We start from the raw sequence: 13512 nt of genomic DNA on the forward strand, positions 1-13512 counted from the left end.
GGTGATAGCTTGACAATTTAGATTATATTGCAATTCTTTAGTAATCTTAAAACTGTGAAGGTACAAATACATCCTAAGCAATAACCAAAGATGCATCACTTTCTTATTGCTAAAAGTCCAACTGAAATATATTTAAATACATGTGTACGATCCCTAAATGAATATATTTAAGGATATAAGACAAAATAAATGGAGTAAGCATAGTATTAAGTATATTACCTTATAGTGGGAGTCAATGTAATGGAATATAATATAAATAAATTCACAGAATTGTTGTAATAATCACCAACCATGTGAAAAAGCACTTTACAAAACATCAAATCTGATTGCTAATTAGGTTTTAAAAATTCAAAAATTTTATAATCGCAAAATATGGCATTAAATAGAATAAAAAACAATCTGAGTAAAATATAAGCAGTGTTGTGCTGACCATGAAGAAGTTAACTACAGTTGGACAAAACAAAGAGGAAAGGCACACCAGGAAGGCTGGGGGAAAAGCTGCTGGTACAGGGGCTTTGAACAGATACATACATGAGTACAGTGCAGTATCCCAGAAGAATAAAGAACACAAAGCTATACAGGAAATTTTAGAGGCTAGAAATGGTCAAAAAACTGTGATGTTTTTTAATATCAGATGTTAAAAAAAAACTCTTGCTTCTTTCACTAATTTGAAGAAATGCATAATCCAACTGTTCATAGCTTTTTGGACACCAGGAAATCTCTTTTGATTTGACAAAGGTTATGTCCCATCTCTTCAGAAAATGCACACAAGTAGGAACCCCAATATTTTGTCTACATCTTAAAGTAGTTTAGGAACTCCCCCAAACTGATCAACGTACTTTTAAACTCTTCAAGAATACCAGTTTCAAAATACCTAGCCAAGACAAAGGTATCTGACTCCCAAACCAGCAAAAGTAGATTACTTTCTTTCTTGGCATTTTTCAGAATAAGAGAAAATTTGTGGTGGAGAATGGTACTTTAATTTTCTGCCTTTGACATTCTCAATTCACGTAACTTTCATGAAACCTTTGGCAGAGCTCTGTGGAAGTGAAGGGATTTAGGAGATAGGGAAGGTTTCAAAGTCATAGCCGCTGCCACTGACACCTCAAGAGGGTGACCTTGACAAGAAAATGTTTAGAAAAAAATCTGTATTCCATAGGATTATTTCAATTAAAGGCTAACTGCTTTATAATATTGTGTTGGTTTCTGCCATGTATCAATCTGTATAAATCAGCTGTAAGTACACACGTCCTTTCCCTCTGGTACCTTGCTCCCACCTCCCACCCCATCCCACTCCTCTGGATTGTCACAGAGCACTGGTTTAAACTCCCTAAGTCATTCAGCCAATCCCCACTGGTGATCTGTTTTCTACATGGTAGCATATATATTTCCATGCTACTCTCTCCATTCGTCCAGCCCTCTCCTTCTCCCTGGTGGCCACAAGTCTGTTCTCTTATGTCTGCATCTCCATTGCTGCCCTGCAGATAGATTCATCAGTACCATCTTTCTAGACTCCATATGTATGTGTTAATATACAACATTTTTCTCTTTCTGACTTATTTCATTCTGTATAATAGGCTCTAGGTTCATTCACCTCATTAGAACGGACTCAAATGTGTTCCTTTTTATGGCCGAGTAATATTCCATTGCATACATGTACCACAGCTTCTTTATCCATTCATCGATGGACATCTAGGTTGCTTCCATGTCCTTGCTACTGTAAATCATGCTGCAATGACACTGGGGTACATGTGTCTTTTTCAGTAATAGTCTTCTCAGGGTATATGCCAGTAATGGGATTGTTGGGTCATACGGTAGTTTTATTCCTAGTTTTTAAAGGAATCCCCATATTGTCCTCCATAGTGGGCTGTATCAATTTGCATTCCCATCAACAGTGCAAGAGGGTTCCCTTTTCTCCACACCCTCTCCAGCATTTACTGTTTGTAGATTTTTTTGATGATGGCGATTCTGACTGGTATGAGGTGACTTCTCATTGTAATTTTAAATTTTGACTTGCATTCCTCTAATAATGAGTGATGTTAAGCATCTTTGCATGTATTTATCAGCCATCTGTACGTCTTTGGTGAAATGTCTGCTTAGGTCTTCTGCCCACTTTCTGATTGGGTTGTTTTCCTGGTATTGAGTTGCATGAGCTGCTTGGTTATTTTTGAGATTAATCCTTTGTCAGTTGTTTCATTTGCTATTATTTTCCCCCATTCTGAGGGCTGCCTTTTCGCCGTGTTTTTAGTTTCTTTTGCTGTACAAAAACTTTTAATTAGGTCCCACTTGTTTTTATTTCCATTATTTAAGGAAGTAGGTCATAGAGGATCTTGCTGTGATTTATGTTAAAAGAGTGTTTTGCCTATGTTTTCCTCTAAGAGTTTCATAGTTTCTGGTCTTATATTTAGGTCTTTAATTCATTCTGAGTTTATTTTTCTGTATGGTGTTAGGAAGTGTTCCAATTTCATTCTTTTTCAGGTAGTTGTCTAGTTTTCCCAGCACCACTTATTGAAGAGACTATCTTTTCTCCATTGTACATCTTTGCCTCCTTTGTCAAAGATAAGGTGCCCATAGGTGCGTGTGTTTATCTCTAGGCTTTTTATCTTCTTTCATCAGTCTGTATTTCTGTTTTTGTGCCAGTACCATACCGTCATGACAACTGTGTTTGAGTCTCCTTTTCCCAGCCTTTAGGGTTGTATTCCTTCTTCCTTTTGGTTTCTGCCCTTTGTGGGTGAGGTTGTTCCAGTGGTATGCTTTATGTTGGGAAGGACTTGTGCCTGCCTTCTGAGGGGAGGAGGTGAATTTTTTTTCCTCTGATGGGCAGGGCTGTGTAAGGTGGTATTCTCGGGTATCTGTGGGAAGCTGGTCTGCTGATGACTGGGTTTGTTTTTGTTTTGCTTGTTCTTTGGGTGAAGAATCCTGTACTGGGTGCTGCTGGGTCCTGGATACAGGTGGAAGTCTTCATGGGAATTCTCACGGATTAATACTTCGTGGGGTCAGGAGTTCTTTGGCAGTCTAGGGTCCTGGATGCAACCCTCTCACTCCAAAGGCTCAGGGCCTGATATCTGGCCAGGGAATCAAGACTCCATAAGCCATTTATTATGGCATTAAAGAGGACTGAAACAAACACAGGGCTTCCCAGGTGGCTCAGATGGTAAAGAATTTGCCTTCAATGTAGGAGACCCAGGTTCTATCCCTGGGTCGGGAAGATCCCCTGGAGAAGAGCATGGCAACCCACTCCAGTATTCTTTCCTGGAGAATCCTATGAACACAAGAGTCTGGCAGGCTACAGTTTCATGGGGTCACACGGAGTCGGACATGACTGAGTGACTTTCACTTTCACAACACACACACAAAACAGAAAACAAAACAAGAAACAAAAAATGAATCCCAAACAGTAAATACAAAATCAGACAAATGTCAAAGACAAAGGTGCGTGCACACACGCACACGCAGAACAGTCTAAAGAAAAGAAAATATAAGAGAGTGACCTGGTGGTGAACAAAGGAAAGCAAAAATGGTATCGACCAATTAAAAACAAAACACAAATCAGAAAACAAGACGAAGCAGACTGCCAACTGGGGAATAAAGCAAAAAAAGAAAACCAAAACAGACTAATGAACAGGGTGAAAGAAAAGGAAGGCAAAAGATAGAAAAGCAAAGTTAAATAGAAGTATGTTTTTAAAAAGGTTTATATATATTAAAGAATATACCAGGAAAAGAACAATAAGAAAAATAAACAAGCAAAACAATTTTTAAAAGAAAAAAACCCATAAAACTGCAAAAAGACAACACAGACGTAGAAGTATATAAAGGAAATATAAAGTGTGATTAAAAAAAAAGTTCTCCAAAGCTTAGAGTTAATAAAATGGACCACCACAGCAATAGGGGAAAAAAAAAATCCAGAACCAACTACAGAATGAATCAGAATAATAATAAATGTTTTTCTCTGATCTCAACTGTCAGCATCCTTTCCCTCACTATGAATCACCTCTGCCTCCCTAGGATGCCCTCCAATATCCGGCTGGTCTCTGGACCTGCTGTGGGGACAGCTCAGACTCTATAATCTGGCCCTATTCCTGAATGTTCTTGCCTCCAATGTCCACAGCTGCCAGAGTGAGGCATTTTCTTTTGTGGGAGTTCTCATTCTCCTTTTATATATTCCGTACACACAGAGTCTGCCTACTTGACTGTGTAGGTTTAATCTGCAGCTTGTACAGCTGGTGGAAAGGTGAAAGGTTTTCAATCCTCTTCCTTAGCCACACTGCCCCCACAGTTCAACTGTGGTTTTATCCCCTCCTCTGAATATGAGTCGTCCACAGGAGTCTGCTCCTGAGGCTGCCTTGGAGGACTTGGGTCTGCCTCAGTGAGGACCGGGTGTAGAGGTGCTTCGATTATGGGGACCCTGGCAGTGCCAGGAACGTAGGGGAGCTGGTAGTCACAGGTACAGGAGATATAGTGCTCTTAGGGTTTTTCTAGCCTCTGGCCACTCTGCCCCAGAGAGGATAAAGCATGGAGGTGGTGAGGCTACTTGGATTATGGGGACCTTGGCAGCACAGGGGAGCCTGTGGCCATGGACACAGGAGGTATGTTACGGTTTTTTCAAGCCTCTGGCAGCTCTGCCCCAGTAGGGATCAAGTGTGCAGGTAGCACAGTTGCTTGGATTGTGAGGACCCTTGAAAGGTTGTTGCTGAGCCATGAAAGACGCAAGGATTCTTGGCCTCCAGAGGAGAGGAATTCAATCCAGGGCCAGTAACGAGGCTTGATCACTCAGAGCTTTTGTATAATAAAGTTTTATTAAAGTATAAAAGAGAAGACTTCTGACATAGACATCAGAAGGGGGCAGAAACAGTGCTCCCTTGCTGGTCTTTAGCAGGAAGTTCTATATATATACCTACTAGCAGGCTACTAATTAGAGAAAGGAAATGTCTCAAAACTTCAGAGAATGGCACCAGACCCCTCACCCACAACATTCATTCTGAGATAACACTGGCACAAGGTGAGTCATCCTGGGCCTTAAAATGATTGACACGAGTCTTGAAGAAACGCAGGTTTCCAAACAAATACATAGTCTCATTAACATAGATTAGGAGAACAATTGTATGAGTAAAACATACCGGTTTGTTGAGCCATTATCGGGTGTGTGTGTGTGTGTGTGTGTGTGTGCGCGCGCGCGCGCGCGCCCGCGCGCGCATGCGTGCTTAGTCGCTCAGTCATTTCCGACTCTTGCAACCCATTGACTAGCCTGCCAGGCTCCTTTGTCCATGGGCTTCTCCAGGCAATACTGGACTGCGTTGCCATTTCCTTCTCCAGGTGATCTTCCCAACCCAGGAATCGAACCCAAGTCTCCTGCATTGCAGGTAGATTCTCTACCAACTAAGCTGTGAGGGAAGCCATATATATATATATATATATATATATATATATATATATGTATATATGTGTATATATATATACATACACAAAATGTATAATTTTGTATAGAGAAGGGAAAAAAATCCTGTCACTTGTAGTTTGTTTCCTCCTGCCACTTGAGAGGAAAAATGTCTGACTCGTGCAGCCTATTTCCTCCGTCTGGAGACCCCCAGCCTTCCTGCGTGTTACCCTCTCACCCTGGAGGCACAAAGTGCGCAGAGATGCCAGGTGCCTCAGGTGCAGGAGCTGTGGCACTATTACGAGTTTTTTTCTAACCTCTCACGGCCTGTAGCCTCAAAGGGCCTCCCTGGCTGGTCCTTTCCTTGTTTCTTGGCAAAGAAGGCACTCAGAGGTCCCCCCAGGGTGGTGATGAAGTGTGAAAGTGTTAGTCGCTCAATCATGTCTGACTCTGCAATCCATGGACAGTAGCCCACTGTGTTCCTCTATCCATGGAATTCTCCAGGCAAGCATACTGGAGGGGCTTGTCATTCCCTTCTTCAGGCAATCTTCCCAACCCAGGAATTGAACCCGGGTCTCCAGCATACCAGGCAGATACTTTACTGTCTGAGCCACCAGGGAAGCTGGCTGGGGTGCTTCTCTGTTGCTTAGTGTGTCAGGCACTCAAAGGGCCACCCTCTCTGGGTTCTTTCTCTGTTGTTCAGCTGACATGTGGAGACAGAGACACTACAGTGATGGCTCCATCCCCTGCATGTGACTCAGCAGTGTCACCTTACCTCCATGACTACCTGACTTTCCTCCAAAGGCAATCCCCTCTGCAATCTCCTCCCTCACATCCCCAGGGGCCATCTGCAATCAACAGCAGACCTCTCCCTGGGATTGCTCCCCAATCCCTACATTTCAGCTCCCAGCCACCACGCATTCCAGAGGACTTGCACTCCTGTCTGGGATACATATGGATGTGGCAAGGATCGTCTGTGTGGTTCTCACTCCATTCAGACTGTCACAGATCAACTGCTGCACTCTCTAACAGCCTCAAATGCTTCCCTGCATCCCAAACAATGCCCCAAATGTGGTGATCTGACCCCTGCTTCAGTTCCCTCACCCTCCAAGTACAGGTCCAGCCTGCTTTACTCTCCTCTCTCTCACTTCCTTCTTTGGTCTTGCCAAGTTTTGTGTGGATCTATACATTCGTTTCCAGGGATCAGGGACTCCTGCCTGCTCTCAGCTGGTGTTCTAAAAGATCTTCTGAATCTGAAGATGTATTCCTGAAACATTTGTGGAGGTGTCCACTACTCCTCTGCCATCTTGTCTTCCCCCCTCCATAGGATTATTTCTTGATGGTTATAGATGAAATTAGTAACATCAGATGCTTTGGGGAAGGAATCTTACTTCATATTGTATATCCTTTTATGCCTTTTGGATTCTACCTATATGCCTTGTATTATCATGAAAAACAAAGGGAAAATGAAAATAAACCAACTGATTAAAATGCAATGATACTTTTTCAGGGGCTTATTAAGTACTGATAAAAAAATGAATAAAAACTACAGTACAGCTATCTTTTTGATAGTGAAGGTCTAATGCACATTTTGGTAGGTAATATGATTTTAAAGACTCAGGATATGATCCTCTAGTTAGAGATATTTCGAGACTACTCTCCTTTAATAAAATGTTCTGGATTTACCAACTATTAATGGTTTTCTCATTGTAGCTAAGATACCATTCCACAATTTCCTTTAATTATATTAAATAGATTTGTACTATCAATAATGTATATTAAATTTTATATCTTGAGGTCCTTTAAAAAGTATAAAATATCAGTTTGAATAAAATGATCACAAAAGATGTAATGAAGTCTATATTATTAAAAGTAGATAAAATTTATAGTCAAAATTCAAAAATTTTTTTCTTTATATATTTATTTACTTACTATCTTCATACGTGATACCACTTGCTTCTTCACTCCAGTCACTCCAATATCCTTTACCATCTTCCTTCATACAACGAATCCTAAACACATATTCTGTAAAAGGTTTAAGGTCCTGAACAGTGAATGAAGATCGGGTAGATGATGTATCTTCAGGAGGAACCTGAAAACAAAGCAAATTGACCAACAAAAAAATCCAGAGGTATTTATTACAGATCTTCTAAGTTGCCTAATATTTAGAAGCTAATATATGAAACAAGCCTAATAACTAATGAAAAAAGACTAATTTGACTCAAGCTCTGCAGAGAAATAAATTCAAGTGAAAAAAGCAGTCAAAATTAGTAAAACTTAATAGGTTTGGGAAATACGGAAACAAGTATTATTAATCTTCTCATCCTTTTTTTATTTCTTTCTTCTATGCTCCTATAACACTCATGGTCTTAACAGGAAAAAGAGAAATTCCAATTAAAATTTAATTCAAGGAGGGTTTAATAAAGGAAATATGAGCAGAGTGTAGGAAACCTTATTAGATAGTACAGGCAGTACTCTGGGGCTTAGTGGTGTTACCACCTTTAGAATCAAAGGGAAGAGGGGTGGTACCAGAACCTGGAAGAACAGGGTCACAAAGGGTTAACTTGAGAGAAATAGTGACTTTAGGTTGAGACAGGAAAGCTTTAGGGAGGAAGCAGCGCAAAAAATATGATCTCACTTCTCTCTCTCCTCCCTCTTGCCAAGACCCCTCCACAACCAACAAATAAAATCCATACAGGTCTGCATCCCAAGACAAACAGTAGGTGAAGAAAGGTAGAATATAAATCTAGATGGGCAAAAGGAAGATATTCAGCCCAATTATGAAAAACAAAAGCTATCTTTGTAGATAAACTTGATTTTCAGAAAAAAAGAGTAGACTAAACACAGATTTAGTGATTTCCCTGGTGGCTCAGGCAGTAAAGCATCTGCCTACAATACAGGAGACCGAGGTTCCATCCCTAGGTCAGGAGGATCCCCTGGAGAAGGAAATGGCAACCTACTTCAGTATTCTTGCCTGGAGAATTTCATGGACAGAGGATCCTGGCAGGCCCCAGTCCATGGGATCGCAAAGAGTAGGACACAACTGAGCAACTTCACTTCACTTCAAACATAAATAACAGGTTCCTTCTACCACTCTGAGATTTCAATATTGAATACAAAATGTGTCAGTCTTTTTTATACAAGTGAATTAAGATTCTATGATATTGAAAAAATTTTGAAGAACTTCTGGTATATATCTTCTCTGTACAATCCTCATGTACAACATGAAGCTAATCCACTTTAGTTTGTTGCTTTTTCTGATTGTATTCTGAGTGCTTTTTCTGATTGTATTCTGAGTCCATGTGAAATGGAGGACAGAAGCAGGAAGGTCACGGGCTCAATTCCCTTCGGAGCTCAATTCCCTTCGGAGCTCATTATTGCAACCAGAGAAACAAAGCAAAGGCATACTATTAATGATAAATGGAGTTACAACAGAGAGTAGTATGCAGATCTCAATGCTATGATGATAACCTTTTAAATTAAAAGCTCCTAGTATTTCTTCTGCTTATAACATCATCTGTTATAAGATGGGTGGTGGTGGTGGTATTCAGTCACTAAGTCGGATCCAACTCTTTGCAACCCCATGGGCTATAGTATACCAGGCTTCCCTGTCCTTCACTATCTCCCGAAGTTTGCTCAAATTCATGTCCACTAAGTCAGTGATGCCATCCAATCATCTCATCCTCTGTTACCGCCTTCTCTTCCTGCTTTCAATCTTTCCTAGCATCAGGGTCTTTTCCAGTTGAGTTGGCTCTTCACATCAAGGTGGCCAAAATACTGGAGCTTCAGCTTCAGCATCAGTCCTTCCAATGAATATTCAGGGTTGATTTCCTTTAGGATTGACTGGTTTGATCTCCTTGCAGTTCAAGGGACTCTCAAGAGTCTTCTCCAGCACCACAGTTTGAAAGGATCAATACTTTGGTGCTCAGCCTTCTTTTATGGTCCAACTCTTACATCTGTATGTGACTAGTGGAAAAACTATAGCTTTGACTAGATGGACCTTTGTTAGCAAAATGATGTCTGCTTTTTAATATACTGTCTAGGTTTGTGATAGCTTTTCTTACAAAGAGCAAGTGTCTTCTAATTTCATGGCTGCAGTCACCATCCACAGTGATTTTGGAGCCTAAGAAAATAAAATCTGCTACTGTTTCCATTTTTTCCCTGTCTATTTGCCATGAAGTGACATGACCAGATGCCATGATCTTAGGTTTATGAATGCTGAGTTTTAAGCCAGCTTGTTCACTCTTCTTTTTCACCTTCATCAACAGGTTCTTAAGTTCCTCTATCTGCATATCTGAGGTGGTTGTTATTTCTCCCAGCAATCTTGATTTCAGTTGGTGACACATCCAGTCCAGCATTTCACATGATGTGAAAGAAAGTTAAAAGTGAAGTGTTAGTTGCCCAGTCGTGTCCAGCTTTGTGACCCCACGGACTGTAGCCTATCAGGCTCTTCTGTCTATGGAATTCTCCAGGCAAGAATAATGGAGTGGGTTGCCATTCCCTTCTCCAAGGGATCTTCCCAACCCAGGGACTGAACCTGAGTCTGCCATACTGCAAGCAGATTCTTTACCATCTGAGCCACCAGGGAAGCTCAAATGATGTACTCTGCATGTAAGTTAAATAAGCAGGGTGACAATATATAGTCTTGACGTAGTCCTTTCCCAATTTTGAACCAGTCCATTATTCCATGTCCAGTTCTAACTGCTGCTTCTTGACCTGCATATAGGCTTCTCAGGAGGCAGGTAAGGTATTCCCATTTCTTTTAAGAATTTTCCACAGTTTGTTGTAATTTTGGGTATACAGTCCTTTTATTTTTCAATCTTACAATCCCTCTATTTCATGGGTTGGCAAACTTTCTACAAAGGGCTAGACTGTAAATACTTTAGGCTGTGGGCCAGATGGTCTCTGTTGCAGTTATTCAACTCTTTCTATGTAGCACAAAAATCATCAGAAAGAATATGTAAACAAATGTTTGTGGCTGTGTTCCAATAAAACTTTATTTACAAAAACAGATGACAGGCTGAATTTGGCCTGCAGATGTAGTTTGTTAATGCCTGCTCTACCTTACCCATATAATCTCTTCATTCTTACTCCTCTACCTAATCTGCTTCCTCTTATCTGTGGCCCTTTCACCTCTCACTAGAAATGCTATTCCCTCTCATTCTGCATCACTTCCATACTTTACTTAAAATCTACTGTGCTGAGCAAAATTGTATTCTCTGTCTGGATGTCTTCCTATTGGTCCTTGCTTGAAATACAGCTCTAGAAGTGTCAAGCAAACTACTTCACATAACCAGAAATTTAAGACATTCAGAAAATGACAGACTTTTAGGTTAGTGGGTTAAAGAAAAGACTACTTGAATAAACAGTAACTTTCAATTTACCTGGTTCCAAGTTGAGGCATCTTTGGTCCTATATTGAATGTCATATTTCAGTGTTATAAAACTCTTAAAACGTGAATCAGTCCATGTCAATTTTAAAATACTAGACAGTTCCTTTGAACTGTTGACTGATAAAATATGTGGTGGATTGAGCTTCACTGAAAAATAAAAAAGATCCTAATGTTTACCATGGTTTACTTTTACAACTTCTTACAAAGTCCAATATGCTCTTTATATTTTATTTCATAATATGCTATGCATTTATTCTCACCAAATGAACAAATTTGTCTAAAAAAATGCTATACCATACTACTATAATGGAAGGAAAAGGTTCCTAAAGAAATTCTAGTTCTTTTCCTTGTCAATTTATTACATTTGTTAATATTTTCAGGTTCAGACATTAAGTTAAATAGTGATGACATATGGAATTTATAAAAAGTATAAAAATGAAGCATATACACTATGACTATAATGCTGTAAGATGTTTGATATCTGAATAGATATCAGAGATAATATTAAAAGTAAAAACAGCTGTCAGTGTGGTTGGATTATGGATATTTTTCTTTTCCCAAAGTATTTTTAATGTTGATAAAGTTAGTTTGTAGAAGTCACTAAGAAAATAAAAGCTTATTATTTATATATTGAACTCAAAACTAATTTATAAGACACTGTATATTCTAATAAATTCTCAAATTTAGGTTTATAAATACCTTTATCTATAGGATCAAAATTGATATGATCTGAGGTAACCTTCCCAAGGGCGTTCTCTGCTTCTACCCAGACTTCAATGTTGACAAAATACACAGGAGGATAATCAACAGTGCATGAGGTGGGGGTGTCACGTTTTGCTTTACAATCATCAAACTTCTCTGTTGCCCTAAATACAAAAATGGTAAAATCAGTCATTAAAAATGGATTTGAATAAATTAGAGTGAAAAAGGTTACTTGAAAAGAGTTTGATGAGACCCAGATTATCATAGCTTAGAATAAATAAGTTAATTTCAATACATTTAAAACAAACTATTGAACACTAGAAACAAAATCTGTTAAAAATTCACCTGTTTTTCTTTAAAACTGAGTTTGATCTATATCTTAAAACACAAGATTATTTTCAAAATTTTACTCCAAGAATATCATATTTAGAATCTTATGCTCTAACCCAATGACCCTTCTTCAAAACTTATTAGTGATATTAGTCCAGTTTTTTTCCTTTCCTTGAACAGAATCTTTACAGTATCAGCAATGTTTTTCTTTAAGCACAGTATGCTTTTTCAAAACACAATATGCTAGGAGGTGATAGAGCAGGGATAGAATTTCTATCCTTCCAGAAAATTCCCTCAGCCCCTTTCCAATCACTCAACCACTTTCTAATTTTCTATTACCATAGAAAGTTTCAAGTGATATGACTAAATTTACTCACATACGTTTAAATCATGCATCAATTAAGAATATATATGCATATGTATGCATATATATATTAAATCAAAACCAAACCAAAACAGGTAACCTTTGGAAGGAGTGGGGAAATAAGGAAAAGGAACAGGGTACGGAGACTTCTATAAACATACTTTGTCTTAGAAATCTGTGTGGATGAATTTATTACTTTATACAATGAAGAAAATTCTTAAAAACCACAAGCAAAATGAAACAGCTCGAAGAAAGGAGATATAGATGTTAAATAGATGAATTAACTAAAAACCTATAGTCTGGATTTTAAATTGGAAATACCAGTACGAGTTCATGATGTATTTTATCTTAAAAACATTTTTGGTTCTTTCCACTAAAAAAAGCCTAGAAACAACATCCCAGTAATTAATTGTATTCCACACTAAGTGGAACCATGACTACTTGGGAATTGGTTGATCCTAGGTCTGGAACAGAAAACATATTAAGATGAACCTGGAACACCTTGTCACTTCAGAAATCAGGAAGGTATCAAAGAACTCATGAAGTTGTGTTAAAAGGATAAGCCAATCTGAAAAGTTCCCACTAACCAAAGATGGGACAATTTAAGTATTAAGAAGAATGACTGTAATGGATTAAAACACATCAAATCAGGAATTCCCAATGGTCCAGTAGCTAAGACTCTGCGCTCCCAATGCAGGTGGTCAGGGTTCCACCCCTGATCTGGGAACTAAATCCCACATGCCGCAACTAAGAGTTCACATGTTGCAACTAAAGAACCTGAATGATGCAAAGAAGATCAAAGATCCTGCATGCTGCAATTAAGACCTGGCACAGCCAATAAATAACAAGACATCAAATGTTTAAATATGAATTCATAATGAGGAGAAAAATCCCTTACATCTACCTTTGGAATTTGGAAGATGCTGCTGCTGCTACTGCTAAGTCGCTTCAGTCATGTCCGACTCTGTGCGACCCCATAGACGGCAGCCCACCAGGCTCCCCCGGTCCCTGGGATTCTCCAGGCAAGAACACTGGAGTGGGGTGCCATTTCCTTCTCCAATGCGTGAAAGTGAAAAGTGAAAGGGAAGTCGCTCAGTCGTGTAGGGATTAATTAATCTAATTAATGATGTAAATGCTCAAGTGATTAAGGGTGGAAGTATATGGATGTCTAACTCACTCTGAAATTCATTAAAACAAGATGGGTTGGTAGATGGAGACAAGCACAGTAAAATGTTAACTGTAGAATCTAGGTAATGAGTATGTATAAATGTTCACTGTAAAATTCTTTCAACTTTTCTTTATATTTGAAGAAAAAAAACTAAAGGGAAATTCTGTAATACCTGAAACCAT

The 13512-nt window shown here is 39.1% G+C and overlaps 1 protein-coding gene across 4 annotated transcripts in view; it reads right to left on the reverse strand.

Annotated features, from left to right (window-relative positions):
- Positions 1–13512, reverse strand: part of IL6ST (interleukin 6 cytokine family signal transducer) — a 61813-nt gene that overhangs the window by 19167 nt on the left and 29134 nt on the right. For all 4 annotated transcript variants that reach the window (XM_086361780.1, XM_086361777.1, XM_086361779.1 and 1 more), the window contains 3 exons: positions 11466–11632; positions 10759–10913; positions 7307–7466 (listed from right to left, as the gene is read on the reverse strand). In XM_086361780.1, coding sequence (XP_086217906.1) covers positions 7307–7466; positions 10759–10913; positions 11466–11632 — 482 coding nt within the window. The remainder of the gene's footprint in view (positions 1–7306; positions 7467–10758; positions 10914–11465; positions 11633–13512) is intronic.

The sequence above is a fragment of the Bos grunniens genome, chromosome 20, assembly GCF_055505025.1.
Source record: "Bos grunniens cultivar Pamir isolate PY7600 chromosome 20, Bosgru_T2T1.0, whole genome shotgun sequence".
NCBI lineage: Eukaryota > Metazoa > Chordata > Mammalia > Artiodactyla > Bovidae > Bos > Bos grunniens.